Source organism: Salmo trutta, chromosome 3 (genome assembly GCF_901001165.1).
Source record: "Salmo trutta chromosome 3, fSalTru1.1, whole genome shotgun sequence".
NCBI classification, from domain to species: domain Eukaryota; kingdom Metazoa; phylum Chordata; class Actinopteri; order Salmoniformes; family Salmonidae; genus Salmo; species Salmo trutta.
This window is the reverse complement of record NC_042959.1, coordinates 57266541-57287030: the sequence shown is the minus strand read 5'-3', so window position 1 is coordinate 57287030 and position 20490 is coordinate 57266541. Positions and strand designations below refer to the sequence as shown.

The window sequence follows — 20490 nt, the reverse complement described above, 5'->3', positions numbered from 1 at the left end:
GTAAAAAAAGTATTTGGTTTTAAATATACTTAATTATCGAAAGTAAAAGTATAAATCATTTCAAATTTCTTATATTAAGCAAACCAGACGGCACTATTTTCTTATTTTTTTAAATTTACGGATCTCTAACACTCAGACATAATTTACAAATTAAGCATGTGTGTTTAGTGAGTCCGCCAGATCAGAGGCAGTAGGGATGACCAGGGATGTTTTCTTGATACATGCATATATTGGACCATTATCCTGTCCTGCTAAGCATTCAAAATGTAACGAGTACTTTTGGGTGCCAGGGAAAATGTTTGGAGTAAAAAGTACATTATCTTCTTTAGGACTGTAGTAAAGTAAAAGTTGTCAAAAATATAAATAGTAAAGTAAAGTACAGATACCCCAAACAACTTCTTAAGTAGTACCTTAAAGTATTTTTACTTAAGTACTTTACACCACTGTGTGTGTATCTAATTCTATGGTTTCCGCGCATAGACATAAAGACCAGGTTCTGCAATTAAAAAACACGACTTAAAGCGCATTGAAACAAGCGGACCAATCGCAGCTTCGATCCGACAATCATGTGACACCGGTATCTTTGATGAGGTCATTTTCTTGCGACTGTTGCTGACATCTCCATGTGAATGTCGCCTTCGTCCACTAGCTATCTAGCTTATTTATCAAGGTAAGAACAGTCCTTTAAAGATAGAAATTGCAGCTACATGTATTTATATGTCTCCACAAGACCCGTCACAGATGTACTTGTGAATGCAGAGAATGTTGCCAGTCTGTGAGTTTCATAATTGTAATAGCTAGAACGGCATAAACCCTAGTCGGCAAGGTCAGAATACGCTTGATGGCATCTCAGCTTTTGAGACAGAAATGTTGCTTGTAACGTTAATTCAGTTCAGTCTACTATGACTAGTTGCCACAACCGTGTCTATTCATTGATTTCCTGCAAGTGGTTTGGTTGTAGTAGTACAGGCTACACGATTGTTGACAATGTTATGTTACATAACACAATCCCCGCGTTACTGTTACTAATTTCTAAAGCGTCTCAAGATAGCTAGACTAAGCTTGTTGACAGCAGTCCTTGGCCGGCAGACTACGGAGAATAAGAATATATAGTCCATATCATAAAGTTTCACATTATGGGGTTGTTTGGGCATAGCAACATGTGATTGTAGGTTCAGAATCCCCAAAATAATGAGAACCAGTGAGTGATATTCACTCTCTTGAATTAACTCTCGCTCTTTCTCTCTCGCTCTCAGGTGTTAGCATGGTGACTCTGGCTGCTGTGTTGTGAATAGGATTCTCGCTGCTCTCTGGTCTCGTGCTGCTCTCTCTGGTCTCGTGCTGCTCTCTCTGGTCTCGTGCTGCTCTCTCTGGTCTCGTGCTGCTCTCTCTGGTCTCGTGCTGCTCTCTATTCCTCCATGACCAGCCGTCTGCTGGGCCGATGTGCCCGTCTCCTCCCCAGGGCCACCCCCCAGGCCTCAGCCACCGCTGTCCGCCTGCCTACCCCTGCAGCTGGGCCAGCAGAGCCGCTGTGGGCCCAGGCCTGGCGGCAGCCTGTGGTGAGAGGACTATGTGAGGGCAGGAGTTTGGTCAAAGAGGAGTATCCCATCGAGCCCAAACGCACCCAGCTGGATGAGCTCTTAGAGAGGGCCCAATCTCCACAGGATGTCCTGCAGGCATGGGCGGCACAAGGAGGAAAGGCCAATCAGGCAGCTAAGACTCTGGTTCAGCTTGTCAGATTGGCTGGGAGAGAGAAAGGTGGGGCTAAAATGGACCAATTTGAGCTGCTGAATGATCCCAGACTGCTGGATATAATGGACACAGTTACTGCACAGGTAGGAGAGGGTGTAGTAAGAAGGGACAGGTAGGATGAGGAAAGGTGAGGGTAGATAAGTGGAGGGTTGAGGGGATGAAGATGGGTAAGGAGGGGAGAAAGCAAGAGACATGGGGCAGGTTACACTTAGGGCAGAGGGCGGCTCAAAATATTCACAAAAACCTTCGGTGCTCTCTGAATCTCTTTTGAGTGTGTCTAAATTGACTGTCTCTTCCCCCAGGTAGCGTCAGTGTGGAATGGTACGCTGGTCTCTCTGCTGCGCTCCCTCTCTACTCTGGGTGTTCCTCCTACAGCTGCAGTACAACGCTCCATCCAGACAGAGGTGCTGTGGCGTGTACGCAGACTCTCCTACAAACAGCTGGCTTTCCTGGCAGACTGGGGAGCAGGGCGGAACGGTCAGATGGAGGTGTCGCTGGTGAGCGCAGCGCTGAAACAGCTGGAGCTCCGCTGGACTGAGATCGCTGATGCCAGAACAGTCAGTACCCTGATGGCTAGGGCTGGACACCTCAGTCCTGCACTGATGGACAGACTGGAGGATAAGGTAACGAGCACCTACAGTGGCTTGCGAAAGTATTCACCCCCCCTTGACATTTTTCCTATTTTGTTGCCTTACAACCTGAAATTAAAATAGGTTTTTGGGGGGTTTGTATCATTTTGATTTACACAACATGCCTACCACTTTGAAGATGCAAAATATTTTTGTGTGTGAAACAAACAAGAAATAAGACAGAAAAAAACAGAACTTGAGCGTGCATAACTATTCACGCCCCCAAAGTCAATACTTTGTAGAGCCACCGTTTGCAGAAATTACATCTGCACAAGGAGGAAGGAGGTCTCTTTGGGTATGGCTCTATAAGCTTGGCACATCTAGCCACTGGGATTTTTGCCCATTCTTCAAGGCAAAACTGCTCCAGCTCCTTCAAGTTGGATGGGTTCTGCTGGTGTACAGCAGTCTTTAAGTCATACCACAGATTCTCAATTGGATTGAGGTCTGGGCTTTGACTAGAACATTCCAAGACATTTAAATGTTTCCCCTTAAACCTCTCGAATGTTGCTTTAGCGGGATGCTTAGGGTCATTGTCCTGCTGGAAGGTGAACCTCTGTCCCAGTCTCAAGACTGAAAAGGGTTTCCACAAGAATATCCCTGTATTTAGCGCCGTCCATCATTCCTTCAATTCCGACCAGTTTCCCAGTCCCTGCTGACGAAAAACATCCCCACAGGATGATGCTGCTACCACGATGCTTCACTGTGGGGATGGTGTTCTTGGGGTGATGAGAGGTATTGGGTTTGCGCCAGACATAGCGTTTTCCTTGATGGCCAAAAAGCTAAATTTTAGTCTCATCTGACCAGAGTACCTTCTTCCATATGTTTGGGGAGTCTTCCACATGCCTTTTGGCGAACACCAAACATGTTTGCTTATTTTTTTCTTTAAGCAATGGCTTTTTTTTCTGGCCACTCTTCCATAAAGCCCAGCTCTGTGGAGTGTACGGCTTAAAGTGGTCCTATGGACAGATACGCCAATCTCCGCTGTGGAGCTTTGCAGCTCCTTCAGGGTTATCTTTGGTCTCTTTGTTGCCTCTCTGATTAATTCCCTTCTTGCCTGGTCTGTGAGTTTTGGTGGGTGGCCCTCTCTTGGCAGGTTTGTTGTGGTGCCATATTCTTTCCATTTTTTTAATAATGGATTCAATGGTGCTCCGTGGGATGTTCGAAGTTACAGATATTTTTTTATAACCCAACCCTGATCTGTACTTCTCCACAGCTTTGTCCTTGACCTGTTTGGAGAGCTCCTTGGTCTTCATGGTGCCGCTTGCTTGGTTGTGCCCCTTGCTTAGTGGTGTTGCAGACTCTGGGGCCTTTAGAACAGGTGTGTGTGTGTGTATATATACACTGAGATCATGTGACAGATCATGTGACACTTAGATTGCACACAGGTGGACTTTATATAACTCTTTATGTGACTTCTGAAGGTAATTGGTTGCACCAGATCTTATTTAGGGGCTTCATAGCAACGAGGGTGAATACATGCATATTTTGAGGATTTTTTAAAAAACAGTTATTTTTTTTTCATTTCACTTCTTCACCAATTTGGACTATTTTGTGTATGTCCATTACATGAAATCCAAATTTAAATTACAGGTTGTAATGCAACAAAATAGGAAAAATGCCAAGGGGGTGAATACTTTTGCAAGGCACTGTATACTACTCACCCCACACTACGCTTATTAAGTTATCAAATAGACATGCACTACTGTCTATATGTATTTGGACAGTGAATACATTTAAATTGTCGCTATACTCCAGCATTTTAGATTTGAGCCAGAATGTTTCATATTAGGCGACAGTAAAGAATCTTTTATTTTAGGGTATTTTCATACATAACTGTTTTACTGTTTAGAAATGAAAGCACCTTTATGTATCTAGTCCCTCCATTTAAAAAATGTATTAGTATTTGGACAAATTTACTTATAGTGTATTAAAGTAGTCAAGTTTAGTACTATTTGTCACGATATTCGTTGCACGCAATGATTAGGGATGGGCATTTTACATTTTTTTGACTGTTCAAATACTCGCATAATTTTGAGTACTCAAGTTAATTTTTCTAAATATATTTTTAGAACACAAGGACCGCACTGGAAAGAAATGTGCGCATTTATCTATAGGCCTATGCCAACAGTGCTCGACAATGCCACATTTGTCATAACCATTACAGATAACAAATCCTAATTGCTCCATATACACAGTATTCAGTCAATAAAAAAGCAAGTGCCTTTTAAGATTAATTTATTGAAACCTTAATATCAACTAGTTATATTATATCATGGAACACGATCTTCAAAAATGCAGTAACCTCAGCAGTGGCGCTTGCTTGTAGAAACATATGTCTGTGCAATGACATAGGCTTGCTTTGTTAATTTAGCAGACAAGATGCTATTATTTCCCGAGCCCTTATCACAGTCAAGACACCTATTTTATAGTAAAAAAAACATGATGTAAGATAACAGAATAAAATTGAACAGAATATTTTTCCAAATTAAAAAAGTTGCCTCTGCCAAGTGATGTGTATCTTGGGATCAAGAACAGTTATTCTCAGTGATCATTTGAAGCCGGCTCAATAAATGTTTTCTAAATCTGTCTTTTCAATATACAGATGTTGTATTTAGTTTATTTTGCCTGTTCTTTGTAATTGGATTAACAATTCCACATTGAACACTGCATGGTGAGGAATTACGGCCACCACTTCTGTTTGGTGAGTAGGCCCGCTCTTTAACTTTATCAAACAAATGTTTTTGTGTATTTTTAGTGTGGAACCTGTCTATGTTTAGAGGGGTTATGGCTCAGGCTAAACAATTCTAAATGGCACTATCAGTTCAAAAAGTAGCCTCAGCAGAAAATAGACGGGACACAATTATTCCAAAACTGCAGCTTGTTGTTGAAACACATATTTTCCAACATCAATCAACCAGTCCATTTTGAATATGTGATTAAACTGTCGTCCTTTGGCAAGGAATGTAGCTTGTGTATCCCATCAGTTAGATGTATTTTTTATAGAGATTTTTTTTTCTGTATGCCTAACTGGAGCTTGTGCATACTCAGCACCCGTGTGTGTAGGGAGCGGTCAGAACACAAAGTGAATGAGACACGGTGGGGAAAGGGAATTTTGGGAGAGAACTGTGTGATGCTTGGCTTGGTTTCTTTTTTATTATGTTCTGCAAATGCACATGTACAAATGGAACATTAGTCAAAGCAAATTGACTGTCAAGAAAACATTTAAAAAAAGATTTGGGCCAAAATGTTACTTGCCTTTTCGGGCAGCCACAAAGCACATTCTATCGAATAGTTTTACAGTATTAGATTAAAAAAATCTCTGGTAGAAGATCAAGACTTGATGTCCGTTTGAGTACTCGATTACTCATGCCCATCCCTAGAATCTATCAAGCTTGTGACTCAACAACCTTGTTGGATGCATTTGCGGTTTGTTTTTGGTTGTGTTTTGCCCAATAGGAACTCAATGGTGAATAATATCTTGTGCCATTTTGGAGTCACTTTTTTATTACAAGTAAGAATGGATGTTTCTGAACACTTCTACATTCATGTGGATTAGAGGTCGACCGATTAATCGGAATGGCCGATTTTTAATTAGGGCCGATTTTCAAGTTTTCATAACAATCAGTAATCGGTATTTTTGACTGCCGATTTATTAAAACAATTATTTTATTTTAAAAATATTTTTTAACTAGGCAAGTCAGATAAGAACACATTCTTATTTTCAATGACGGCCTAGGAACGGTGGGTTAACTGCCTTGTTCAGAGGCAGAACGACAGATTTTTACCTTGTCAGCTTGGGGATTCAATCTTGCAACCTTACGGTTAACTAGTCCAACGCTCTAACCACCTGCTTTACATTGCACTCCACGAGGAGCCTGCCTGTTACGCGAATGCAGTAAGAAGCCAAGGTAAGTTGCTAGCTAGCATTAAACTTATCTTATAAAAAACAATCAATCATAATCGGTGCGCATTCGCGAAAAAGGACTGTCGTTGTTCCAACGTGTACCTAACCATAAACATCAGTCTTTCTTAAAATCAATACACAAGTATATTTTTAAACCTGGATATTTAGTTAATATTGCCTGCTAACATGAGTTTCTTTTAACTAGGGAAAATGTGTCACCTCTGCAACAGAGTCAGGGTATATGCGGCACTTTGGGCCGCCTGCCTCGTTGCGAACAAAGACAGCCAACTTCGCCAAACGGGGGATGATTTAACTGACTTCGCCAAACGGGGGATGATTTAACAAAAGCGCATTTGCGAAAAAATCACAATCGTTGCACGACTGTACCTAACCATGAACATCAATCCCTTTCTTAAAATCAATACACAGAAGTATATATTTTTAAACCTGGTTGGCAGGCAATATTAACCAGGTGAAATTGTGTCAGTTCTCTTACGTTCATTGCATGCAGAATCAGGGTATATGCAACAGTTAGGGCCGCCTGGCTCGTTGCAAACTAATTTGCCAGAATTTTACGTAATTATGACATAACATTGAAGGTTGTGCAATGTAACAGGAATATTTAGACTTAGGGATGCCACCCGTTAGATAAAATACGGAACGGTTCCGTATTTCACCCAAAAAAATAAACGTTTTGTTTTTGAGATGATAGTTTCTGGATTCGACCATATTAATGACCTAAGGCTCGTATTTCTGTGTGTTTTATTATATTATAATTAAGTCTATGATTTGATAGAGCAGTCTGACTGAGCGATGGTTGGCACCAGCAGGCTCGTAAGCATTCATTCAAACAGTACTTTCGTGCGTTTTGCCAGCAGCTCTTCGCTGTGCTTCAAGCATTGCGCTGTTTATGACTTCAAGCCTATCAACTCCCAAGATTAGGCTGGTGTAACTGATGTGAAATGGCTAGCTAGTTAGCCGGGTGTGCGCTAATAGCGTTTCAAACGTCACTCGCTCTGAGACTTGGAGTAGTTGTTCCCCTTGCTCTGCATGGGTAACGCTGCTTCAAGGGTGGCTGTTGTCGATGTGTTCCTGGTTTGAGCCCAGGTAGGAGCGAGGGGAGGGACGGAAGCTATACTGTTACACTGGCAAAACTAAAGTGCCTATAAGAACATCCAATAGTCAAAGGTATATGAAATACAAATCGTATAGAGAGAAATAGTCCTAACATAACTACAACCTAAAACTTCTTACCTGGGAATATTGAAGACTCATGTTAAAAGGAACCACCAGCTTTCATATGTTCTCATGTTCTGAGCAAGGAACTTAAACGTTAGCTTCTCCAACACTTTGTTTTTGCATTATTTAAACCAAATTGAACATGTTTCATTATTTATTTGAGGCTAAATTGATAGTATTTATGTATTATATTAACTTATAAGTGTTCATTCAGTATTGTTGTAATTGTCATTATTACAAATAAAAAAAATCGGCCGATTTTTAATCGGTATCGACTTTTTTTGGTCCTCCAATAATCGGTATCGGCGTTGAGAAATCATAATCGGTCGACCTCTAATGTGGATGCTACAATGATTATGGATAATCATGAATGAATTGTGAAAAATGGTGAGTGAGGTTGTTAGAGGCACAAAAATCATACCCCCTAAAAAAATGCTAACGTTAGAGGTTACTGTTCTTCCTTCAGACAAGCATGTGTCAAAGACATTGCAAATGAACAAAGTTATCGTTCACATCCGCTTGTAAATGTCCAAACTCACCAAAAATGACATTTCGGTAGCTCCTACCTAATATACAGTGCCTTCAGAAAGTATTCAGACAGTATTCTAAAATGGATAGAAAATACACTCTACCTTTCAAAAGTTTGGGGACACTTAAATTTCCTTGTTTTTGAAAGAAAAGCACTTTTTTTTCATTAAAAATAACATAAATTGATCAGAATTATTGTAGACATTGTTAATGTTGTAAATGACTATTGTAGCTGGAAACGGCAGATTTTTTAAATGGAATATCTACATAGGGGTACAGAGGTCCATTATCAGCAACCATCACTCCTGTGTTCCAATGGCAAGTAATATTCGCTAAGTTTATCATCATAAAAGGCTAATTGATCATTAGAAAATCCTTTTGCAATTATGTAAGCACATCTGACAACTGTACTGATTTTAAAGAAGCTATGAAACTGGCCTTCTTTAGACTAGTTGAGTATCTCGAGCATCAGCATTTGTGGTTTGGCTTACAGGCTCAAAATGTCCAGAAACAAAGAACTTTCTTCTGAAACTCGTCAGTTTATTCTTGTTCTGAGAAATTAAGGCTATTCCATGCAAGAAATTGCCAAGAAACTGAAGATCTGGTACCCTGTGTACTACTCCCTTCACAGAACAGCGCAAACTGGCCTTAACCAGAATAGAAAGAGGAGTGGGAGTCCCCGGTGCACAACTGAGCAAGAGGACATGTATATTAGTGTCTAGTTTGAGAAACAGTGACTTCAACTGGCAGCTTCATCAAATAGTACCCGCAAAACACCAGTCTCAACGTCAGAGTGAAGAGGCGACTCCGGAATTCTGGTTGAGTTCCTCTGTTCAGTGTCAATTCTTTCGCCCATCTTAATCTTTTATTTTTATTGGCCACTCTGAGATGTCTTTATCTTTGCAACTCTGCCTAGAAGGCCAGCATCCCAGAGTCGCCTCTTCACTGTTGACTCTAGAGTTCCTCTGTGGAGATGGGAGAACCTTCCAGAAGGACAAACATATCTGCAGCACTCCGCCAATCAGGCCTTTATGGTAGAGTGGCCAGACGGAAGTCACTCCTCAGTAAAAGGCACATGACATCCCGCTTGGAGTTTGCCAAAAGGCACCTAAAGACTCTCAGACCATGAGAAACAAGATTCTCTGGTCTGATGAAACTAAGATTGAACTTTTTGGGCCGAATGCCCAGTGTCCCATCTGGAGGAAACCTGTTACTATCCCTACGGTGGTGGCAGCATCACGCTGTGGGGATGTTTTTCAGTGGCAGGGACTAGGAGACTAGTCAGGATCGAGGCAAAGATGAACGGAGCAAAGTACAGAGAGATCCTTGATGAAAACATGCTCAGGACCTCAGACTGTGGCAAAGGTTCACCTTCCAACAGGACAAATACCCTAAGCACACATCCAACACAATGCAGGAGTGCCTTTGTGACAAGTCTTTGAATGTCCTTAAGTGGCCCAGCCAGAACCCGGACTTGAACCCAATCGAACATCTGACAGAGCTTGAGAGGATCTGCAGAGAAGAATCGGAGAAACTCCTTGTAGCGTCATACACAAGAAGACTCGAGGCTGTAATCGCTGCCAAAGGTGCTTCAACAAAGTACTGAGTAAATGGTCTGAATACTTATGTAAATTTGATATTTAAGGGCTTGTAAGTAAGCATTTCACGGTAAGGTCTGCACCGGTTGTATTCGTGGGCATATGACAAATAAAATTTGATTTGATATTTCAGTTTATTTAAAATTATCAAATGTCAACCTGTTTTTCCTTTTTTATTGTATGTAGATTGAAATATGATTTAAGACATTTTAGAATAACATAACAGTGGAAAAATTCAAGGCATCTGAATACTTTCCGAAGGCACTGTATGTATAACTTTGAGCTGGATTGCCTGTCTTTGCAATTCATTTATTTCAGTTTGCGCTCGTTAGCATATTTAGCTAGCAGCCTCCATGGAAATTCTCTATAACTTGTGCTAAATCTGTTAGCATTCTGGTAATGGATGCCAATGGGCATTTTTGCGTTTTTCTTGCTTCGTTGTGTACTAAGCCGGTAATACCGTAAATCCCAGGGTGAGAAAAGGATGGCATGACGACATGAATCTGTATACTGCTCAACCCTTCCATCTGGTCCTGTGGCCTTGTGAATGTTAACCTGTTTTAAAGGTCTTCATCACATCGGCTACGGTGAGCGTGATCACACTGTCATCTGGAACAGCTGGTGCTTTCACGCATGGTTCAGTGTTGCTTGCCTGGAAGCGAGCGTAGAAGGCATTTAGCTCGTCTGGTAGGATCGCGTCACTGAGCAGCTAGCGGCTGGGTTTACCTTTTGTAATCTGTGATAGTTTGCAAGCTCTGACACATCCGACGAGCTTCAGAGTTGTTGTAATACGATTCAATCTTAGTGCTGTATTCACGCTTTGCGTTTGATGGTTCGGCGGGCGTAGCAGGATTTCTTATAAGCATCCGGGTTAGTGTCCCGCTCCTTGAAACAGTAGCTCTAGCCTTTATCGCAGTGCTGATGTTTTCTGTAATCCATGGGATATGTACGTACGGTCACTTTAGGGACAACGTCATCAATGCACTTATTAATGAAGTGACGATGGAGTTTACCTCATCGGATGAGTCCTGGAACATATTCCAGTCTGTGCTAGTTAAACAATCCTTTAGCTTAGCATGAGCTTCATCGGACCACTTCCATATTAAGCACGTCACTGGTTCTTCCGGTTTGAGTTTTTGCTTGTAAGCAGGAATCAGTTTCCGAGAAACATATGATATTACAGTTCTTCAGGTCATTATCAGGATTAATTTAGTAGTGTTCAGAAACATCTTATCTACTCACTCAGACAGAAAATTACTCCAGTCATCATTTACCATTCAGTTACTATTGGGAAAAACACCACCAAAACAAACCACAAATGCATCCAACAAGTTTGTAGAGTCACAAGCTTGATGAAGTCATTGCATTTAAGGAATATGGGACCAAATGCTAAACGTTTGACTACTTTGATACACTACTGTATAAGTGAATTTGTCTAAATACTTCACATGGGCAGACTAAATACATAGTGCTTTCATTTCTAAACACTAAAACATATGTATGAAAATACCTCAAGGTATCTGTACTGTTGGCTCATATGAAACACATCCCAAAATCTGAAATGCTGGACTATATAGCCATTAAAAATATATATATAGTTGCCTCACTATCCAAATATGTAACTGTAACTGCCACCATCAACAAATCTCTCAACCCAACGCTCCTTTTCTTTTCTCTCTGTTCCAACCCCAAGGCGTTAGAGCTAGCTGAAGGGTTTGGGGCGGAGGATATCCGCAGGGTGTGTGTGTCTCTGGCGTCTCAGGGACGCCGGTCAGTGCCTCTGCTCAGAGCTCTGTCCTACCACCTCCTACAGAAACCCTCAACAGACCTTACCACACCGCTACTGTTGGACCTCGCCTACGCATATGGTACATGCACACACTTGACTCAAATATTTCTCTTGTTGTGGATATTACATTTGTTTTATTTTATGACGACTGCTATTTCAAGTCATTTCATCTCCATAGACCTGCTGCCTATAATTGTGGGGAAAATGTCAGATTTTAGAGGGGAAGAGGGAAGAGTTGCAGGGGCATAGCAGGATATCTTATAAGCGTCTGGATTAGTGTCCTTCTTCTTGAAAACGGCAGCTCTAGCCTTTAGCTCAGTGCGGATGTTGCCAGTAACCCATGGCTTCTGGTCGGGCTCCCGAGTGGCGCACGGTATAAGGCACTGCATCTCAGTGCTTGAGGCGTTACTACAGACACCCTGGTTCGATTAAAGGTTAAATAAATAAAATATTAATAAATGTATGTCACTGTGGGGATGACGTCGTCAATGCACTTATTGATTTAGCCGGTGACTGAGGTAGTATGCTCCTCATTGGATGAATCACAGAACATATTCCAGTCTGCTAGCAAAACAGTCCTGTAGCATCCGCGTCATCTGACCACTTCCGTATTGAGCGAGTCACTGGTACTTTAGTTTTTTTTGTAAGCAGGAATCAGGAGGATAGAATTATGGTCAGATTTGCCAAATGGTTTGCTAGGGAGAGCTTTGTATGTTTTTTTTGTGACATGCTGGTAGATATTAGGTAAAACAGATTAAGGTTTTCCACATTATTTGCCAAGAGTTTTCATCCATACTTTTCGTGGCTGTTTATTTACCAACACAGATGGATGCTGGCACTAAGACTGCACTCAGTCAGCTGTATAATGAAATAAGCGAACAGGAAACTGCTCACAAAGAGGTGGCGCTCCTAGTGGCTGGGGATTTTAATGCCGGGAAACTTAAATCAGTTTTACATAATTTCTATCAACATGTTAAATGCAACCAGAGGGGAAAAAATGATAGATCACCTGTATTCCACACACAGAGATGCATACAAAGCTCTCACTCTCCCTCCAGTAAATCTGACCACAATTCTATCCTCCTGCTTACAAGAAAAAATGAAAGCAGGAAGCACCAGTGACTCGGTCTATTAAAAAAAAGTGGTCAGATGAAGCAGATGCTAAACTACAGGACTGTTTTGCTAACACAGACTGGAACATGTTCCAGGATTCTTCCGATGGCATTGAGAAGTACAACCACATCAGTCACTGGCTTTATCAGTAAGTGCATCGAGGACGTCATCCCCACAGTAACTATACGTACATACCCCAACCAGAAGCCATAGATTACAGGCAACATTTGCACTGAGCTAAAGGGTAGAGCTGCCGCTTTCAAGGTGCGGGACTCTAACCCGGAAGCTTATAAGAAATGCTGCTATGCCCTCCGACGAACCATCAAACAGGCAAAGCGCCAATACAGGGCTAAGACTGAATTGTACTACACCGGCTCCGACGCTCGTCTTATGTGGCAGGGCTTGCAAACTATTACAGATTACAAAGGGAAGCACAGCCGCAAGCTAAATCACTTCCATGCTCGCTTCGATGCAAGCAACACTGAGGCATGCATGAGAGCATCAGCTGTTCCAGACGACTGTGTGATCACGCTCTCCGTAGCCGATGTAAGTAAGACCTTTAAACAGGTCAACATTCACAAGGCTGCAGGGCCAGACGGATTACCAGGATGTGTGCTCCGGGCATGTGCTGACCAACTGGCAGGTGTCTTCACTGACATTTTCAACATGTCCCTGACTAAATCTGTAATACCAACATGTTTCAAGCAGACCACCATAGTCCCTGTGCCCAAGAACCCTAAGGCAACCTGCCTAAATGACTACAGACCTGTAGCACTCATGTCCGTAGCCATGAAGTGTTTTGAAAGGCTGGTAATGGCTCACATTAACACCATTATCCCAGAAACCCTAGACCCACTACAATTTGCATACCGCCAAAACAGATCCACAGATGATGCAGTGTCTATTGCACTCCACACTGCCCTTTCCCACCTGGACAAAAGGAACACCTACGTGAGAAGGCTATTCGTTCACTACAGCTCAGTGTTCAACACCATAGTTCCCTCAAAGCTCATCACTAAGCTAAGGATCCTGGGACTAAACACCTCCCTCTGCAACTGGATCCTGAACTTCCTAACGGGCCGCCCCCAGGTGGTGAGGGTAAGTAGCAACACATCTGCCACGCTGATCCTCATCACTGGAGCCCCTCAGGGGTGCGTGCTCTGTCCCCTCATGTACTCCCTGTTCACCCACGACTGCGTGGCCAGGTATGTCTCCAACACCATCATTACGTTTGCCGATGACACAACAGTGGTAGGCCACAACGACGAGACAGCCTACTGGGAGGAAGTCAGAAACCTGGCCGGTTGGTGCCAGAATAACAACCTATCCCTCAACATAAGACAAAGGAGATGATTGTTGACTACAGGACAAACGAGGACAGAGCACTCCCCCATTCTCATTGACAGGGCTGTAGTGGAGCAGGTTGAGAGCTTCAAGTTCCTTGGTGTCCACATCACCAACAAACTATCATGGTCCAAACACACCAAGACAGTCATGAAGATGGCACAACAAAGCCTATTCCCCCTCAGGAGACTGACAATATTTGGCATTGGTTCTACAGCTGCTCCATCAAGAGCATCCTGACTGGTTGCATCACTGCCTGGTACTGCAACTGCTCGGCCTCCGACCGCAAGGCACTACAGAGGGTAGTGCGTACGGCCCAGTACATCACTGGGGCTAAGCTGCCTGCCATCCAGGATCTCTACACTAGGTGGTGTCAGGAAGGCCCTACATTTTTTTTAGAAGACCCCAGACCCCCCGGTCATAGAATGTTCTCTCTGCTCCCGTGTGGTACTGGAGCGCCAAGTCTAGCACAAAAAGGCTTTTCAACAATTTTTACCCCCAAGCCATAAGAATTCCTGAACAAGTAATCATTGTCCCCCCCCAAACCCCTCTTTTATGCTGCTGCTACTCTCTGTTTATCATATATGCATAGTCACTTTATACATTCAGGTACATACTACCTCAATTAGCCTGATTTATCCGGTGCCCCTGCACATTGTCTACCCGGACTATCTGCATTGTGTCCCACCACCTGCCAACCCCTCTTTTACGCTACTGCTACTCTCTGTTCATCATATATGCATAGTCACTTCAACCATACCTACATGTACATACTACCTCAATTAGCCTGACTAACCGGTGCCTGTATATAGCCTCGCTACTGTATATAGCCTTGCTACTGTTATTTTTCACTGTCCTTTTTACTGTTTTTGTTTCTTTACTTATCTATTGATCACCTAATACTAATTCTTTTACTTAAAAATCACACTGTTGGTTAGGGCCTCGCACGTGACAAACTTTGATTTGATGCTTGTGTGAGGATTTGTAGGCGAGTTTGTAAATCAACAAGCTGACCTTTGCCCCCTGTATTTCCGTCTTTGCTTCACGCGAATGACAGGGATTTGGGCCTGGTCTCGGAGAAGCAGTATATCCTTCAGGTCGGACTCATTTAAAAAAAAAATATTTGTCCAGTTCGAGGTGAATAATCACAGTTCTGATGTCCAGAAGCTCTTTTCGGTCATAAGGGACAGTAGCAGTGACTTTATGATAAAAATAAGTTACTAACAAAATACCCCAGTTGGTTAGGAGACCGTAAAACACACCCATCCTCTCGGGCGCCATTATATGTGTTCAATGATTTTATATATATGAATGAAAACGTGTATATGTTGCTTGCCTGTGACAGTTTGCTAAATCCAAATAATTTGACGTACATGCAAATCCTAGAATCTCCAAGTATGCCAGAATTGAGAAAGAAATGTACACACGTTTGATGAATGAGGCCCCTGGAATTTCAGCCTGTTCTGGTGGGATGGAACTTTTGGCCCACATCATGATCTGATTATAATAGACCAATGATTGTTCATCTGGCTAAGTGGTGGGCTCTAGACCATCCTACCATCCTTCTAATGCTCACGCAATCAGACATCATTTCAAGTGCCAAAGGAGGTTCAGGGAAATAAATTATAAAAAATATTTTCATTCATTGAACAGTGATTTATTAGACAGTGTGATAATTTCAAAATAAAATTACAAAGACTGCATGGGGGCTTTAAATTCTCTCTCTCTCTCCCAGGGAAGTTAAATTTCCACCACTCCCAGGTCTTCCAGCGATTGGCAGCCGAGTTGTTACCCAGAATGCCAGAGATTAGTTCTGCCGATGTCACTCGCTGCGCCAAATCACTAGCCTTCCTCAAGTGGCTCCATCTCCCATTGTTTGAGGCATTCGCTGAGGTCCGCACACGCTCAGACACCGCTAAACACATCTTAAACTGATTGGTTATGGAGATGATCCTATGTTGCTTAACTCATCCTCTCTTATTTTCTTCCTTTGTTTGATTAAAAAAAATATTCAGCACTACAGCGTGAACAGTCAGAAGTACAGCACACTGCAGCTTTGTAACCTGCTCATGTCATTGGCCAGGCTCAACTTCCAGCCCAGCAAGGGGGAGGAGTTCTATAATAAGGTAAACAATGAGTAGCAATTTGTTTGTTTATTTACCTTATGCTGTTTTTATTTATTTATTTATTTATTTATTTTGTAACTTTTATTTAAACTAGGCAAGTCAGTTATGAACAAATTCTTATTTACAATGACAACCTACCCCGGCCAAACCCAGACGATGCTGGGCCAATTGTGCGCCGCCCTATGGGACTCCCAATCACGGCCGGATGTGATGCAGCCTGCATACTCAAGGATAAATAATGTGTAGAACAGACTGGGTTCTCAGTCATGTCAGTGTTGCTCATTACATTTCTATCAACTTTGGCTGATGAAGGGAAGAGGCTTTTGGCTAGAGTACCTTCCCAGAATGTAGTCCGTGTATATCATCTGTCTCCTTCTGTGTGTATGTAGGTCCACTCTGCCCTGGAAGGTGTTCTCCCGAGCCTGGAGGCGTTCCTGCAGACAGACGTGGTGTGGTCTCTGTGTGTGTTACAGCAGGCCAAGCCCCAGCACATCACGGCCCTCACTCAACACACACATGTTGCCAAACTCTCAGGTAAACACACACACACACTCTAGTACTGGTCCACCCCAGGAGATGGCAGCAGAGGACCGATCCACTGATGTTCTGTGTTAATAGCCCTGTACTTTCTCAGCTGTACAGACTTGGGTGATTCTAATGATTTTATGTTGCGTTGCTATATTGCTGTTTTACAGAAGGCAGTCTGTCTCGAGTGGAGAACTATCGCCTGAAGCTCCTCCACATCATTGCTACCCTCCAGTTAGAACACCCAGAGTCTCTGTCCTCCACCCTGCCTACAGAGGCCATGTTGCTTCCCTCCACCCTGGGCCGGGACTCCCCCCTCTCCCCTCTACAGACTGGACTAAAGGGGGCCCTGGATAATCTGGTGGGGGGGAAAGCAGAGGCCCTACGTACCGGGGTCAACACTATATATGGCTGGACCATAGGTGAATACACGCGCACACAAACACTTTTTAGCCTGGAACAACAGGTGACTGATGTGTTGTGTCCAATAAGATGGAGAGCTGGTGGTGGACAGTGAAATTAAGCCAATGGACCTGATGACCCTGACGGCCCCTCACCTGCCTGGAGGAGGCGGAGCCAAGTCCTTACCTGAGGGGGCATGCAGGTGAGAGAAGAAGGTTGTCTGTGTTGGTGGGTGTGTGTGCATGTGTTCTGACAGTCCTTCTCTTTGCAGGTTAGCATTCCTGACCTGGGAGTTTCCTAACTATGGCTCCAGGAGTAAAGATCTGCTGGGACGATTCACCATGATGAGACGGCACCTCAAACTGGCTGGCTTTATCCTTGTAGAGGTATGGAGGGATGACTAGGCGAGAGGGGGCGGTGGACTGAAAGAGAGAGTCTGGCAGTCATTATGACAGTCACTGTCCATTGCACACACAAACCCTAACCACAGCATACACACCATCTCCACTTTGGGTGCTGACCATTCTTGATACTCACAGGAAACAAAAAGAAAGGAGGACCAAGGCACTCTTCATATAATTAATTAAAATGCCTTTATTTGTATGGCATGTTCAATGGAAACAAAGTTTAAAAACTCTGACGCGTTTCGGCTGCATGGCCTTTGTCAGGGAGTACTCACGGGAAACTGTTGAGTGTGGAATGACCCAGCAGTTCTTGACGCATAAATTGGTGCACCTGGCACCCACTACCATAACCCGTTCAGAGACTTAAATATTTTGCACACATACACAATCCATGTTTCAAAGCTAAAAAATCCTTCTTTAACCTGTCTCCACCCCTTCATCTGCACTGATTTGAAGTGGATTTAACAAGTGACATCAATAGGGGCTCACAGCTTTCATCTGGTCAGTCTGTCATGGAAAGTGGTGTTCTTAATGTTTTGTACACTCGTATAAAATATTGTGAATATAGCTTGGAAAATGGAATAATGGGACTCTGGGTGACGACATAATGATGTTTGTTTCCAACTTTAGGACAGTTTTCCTCAAGAAATTAACTCTAGTGGCTAACGCTGGCTAGCGGTGTACCGTATGATGCTAAAGTTGGCTAGCTAATGCTGTAGAAAGTGATCTAATGCTGATGTAATGCTGCATCATGCAGGGCCAGGTTGGTCTGTCCCTGAAGGATGCCAGTTATAAAAAGGCCTGATAGTCAGTCAGGAGCCTGGAGAATAGCAGCAGCAGCTCTCTCATCTAGGCCAAGCTCCTTAGCCAATCCCAGCTCTCTCTCTCTCACCAGGACAATCGCGTTAGCCAATCTTACCGCTCTCTCTCATCTAGGCCAATTGCGTTAGCCTGAGAACACTGTGGTGCATGCTGGGTAAACTAGTAAACCGATGAGACTGTCCTTCTCCACTCACACATCATTAGGCAAATTACGTTTACAGTGGTGGATCACAAAATAAATGTGTAAGGAGTTGTGCAAGACTTTTTATAAATAAAAGAATAAGTAGCATATCATTTTTTATTTTTTTATATATAGATATATAGTTTGGACACCTACTCATTCTAGGGTTTTTCTTTTGACTATTTTCTACATTGTAGAATAATAGTGAAGACATCAAAACTATGAAATAACACACATGGAATCATGTAGTAACCAAAAAAGTGTTAAACAGATAAAAATATATTTAAGTAGCCACCCTTTTCTTGATGACAGCTTTGCACACTCTTGACATTCTCTCCGGTCGCGGCCGGTTGTAACACAGCCTGGGATCGAACCCGGGTCTGTAGTAATGCCTCAAGCACTGCGATGCAGTACCTTAGACTGCTGCACCACTCGGGAGGCCGTATCGTTTTTAAACGTGCATGTTTTTCTCTACAGACGAAACAAAAGCTGATTTTTAAAGTATGTGTCAGATTTGAAAACTTTTCCGCGGTAGGATACACATGAGTATCCTCAATGAAAGGTGGCTATTGAGGAGGGTAGGACACTCTTCCTACTAACGAATTGACACACTCCTCGACCACTTATTGGTTTCTGGGGGACGGAGGACAGAAGACTGAGGATGGACTTTTGCCCAAATGAGAAAACACTCTAGATTGTCTCCAAACCTGATTTGCATAAAAACACTACTGGGTGTATGTCAGCTATAGTATTGCAAGGTAAAGAGTGTTATTGATAGACAAACCCCTGAATCTGTACTTTCTGTCCCTCTCTAGGTGCCATACTATGAGTGGCTGGAGCTGAAGTCTGATTGGCAGAAAGGGGCGTATGTGAAGGATAAGATGGGGAAGGCCATTGCTGAGGAAATGGCGAAGTGAACTAGGCCAAATTGCAGAAGTCTGGTTCAGTTCTAGACTCAACTGGACTGGAAAGAGGAGAGCCAGGATGCCAAGGACGGCTCACCAGAACCAATCTGGTCTCAAACAACTCTGAACAGCAACCACACACACACACTAATCAACCCACTCTAAAACAAGCCGCTTGGTGGAAAATCTCTTTTGGCGTTTTATCTTTGGATGCCTTTCCGATGCGTGGGGCTTTCCTTGTTACCATGGAGACGGCCCCTGAGAGTTCTGTATGCTGAAGAGAGCAAACAGAGGGAGAAAGAGAGGGCCCTACAGCAGAAAGCAAGGAAAGAAAGACCTCTGTTGCTAAGGATGTGTCCCTAAGTGACACTCAGAGAATAGAGAGCAGCATCATAGAATCAATGCCCCAATGAATGTTAAAAGCTGTGTATCACCTGTGAATAGTGATCTAATTAAATTATCAATATGAGCTTTGAGTGATTTGATTGAATAAATTATTTTACGCTTTAGTTTTGATATACGTGTTCCACACACTGTCTTCCATGTTGGCACCAATGTTCCATGACTATAACATTGGCTGTATATGAGAGTATCAAATCTGTGATCCATTGTGGGTCAATTGTGACTGACTGATCTACAAATAATAAGTCGTTATTTATGAGGTTATTTGTAGATCAGTCAGACATCATCCACCTGCAATGTGGAACAAGCCCATTATCTATGGCTCTGGTAGGTCTTGACTTTGCTCACAGTGTGTTTAGAGAGGACATTGGGTTGGATGAGCTTCTATGGTATCATTGGCATCCTGATGGAGGTGTGGTATTCAGCCTGAGGATGCTTCTCTTCACAAGTTACAGCTAATAATACGTATTTATTATCAAACGTCATGGGTCAGCAGTGTGTGTGTGTGTTGTGGGGGGTGCTGAATGTATCCAAGAGGGATTGGCTCACACACAGCTGTTGTCTGTGCCGTACAGTGCCTTCAGAAAGTATTCATACCCCTTAATTTACATTTTGTTGTTACAGCCTGAATTTAATCAAAAAATGTTTACCCATCTACACACACTTACCCCATAATGACAAAGTGAAAACATGTAAATGAAAATGTATGTCTCATTTACTTAGTATCCACACCCCAGAGTCAATACTTTGTAGAAGCACCTTTGGCATCGATTACAGCTGTGAGTCCTTCTGGGTAAGTCTCTAAAGCCTTGTTTATACTGCAGGTC

The 20490-nt window shown here is 42.8% G+C and overlaps 1 protein-coding gene across 1 annotated transcript; it reads left to right on the top strand.

The window, feature by feature from the left end:
- The first annotated feature begins 580 nt into the window (after positions 1 to 580).
- LOC115180429 (FAST kinase domain-containing protein 4) lies at positions 581 to 19769 on the top strand. Its single transcript, XM_029742505.1, has 11 exons — positions 581 to 670; positions 1257 to 1835; positions 2055 to 2375; positions 11344 to 11518; positions 15632 to 15789; positions 15912 to 16022; positions 16412 to 16556; positions 16718 to 16969; positions 17040 to 17151; positions 17221 to 17335; positions 19172 to 19769. The coding sequence occupies exons 2-11, from the start codon at positions 1419 to 1421 to the stop codon at positions 19271 to 19273; spliced, it is 1908 nt and encodes a 635-aa protein (XP_029598365.1). The 5' UTR covers positions 581 to 670; positions 1257 to 1418; the 3' UTR covers positions 19274 to 19769.
- The last annotated feature ends 721 nt before the right edge of the window (positions 19770 to 20490 follow it).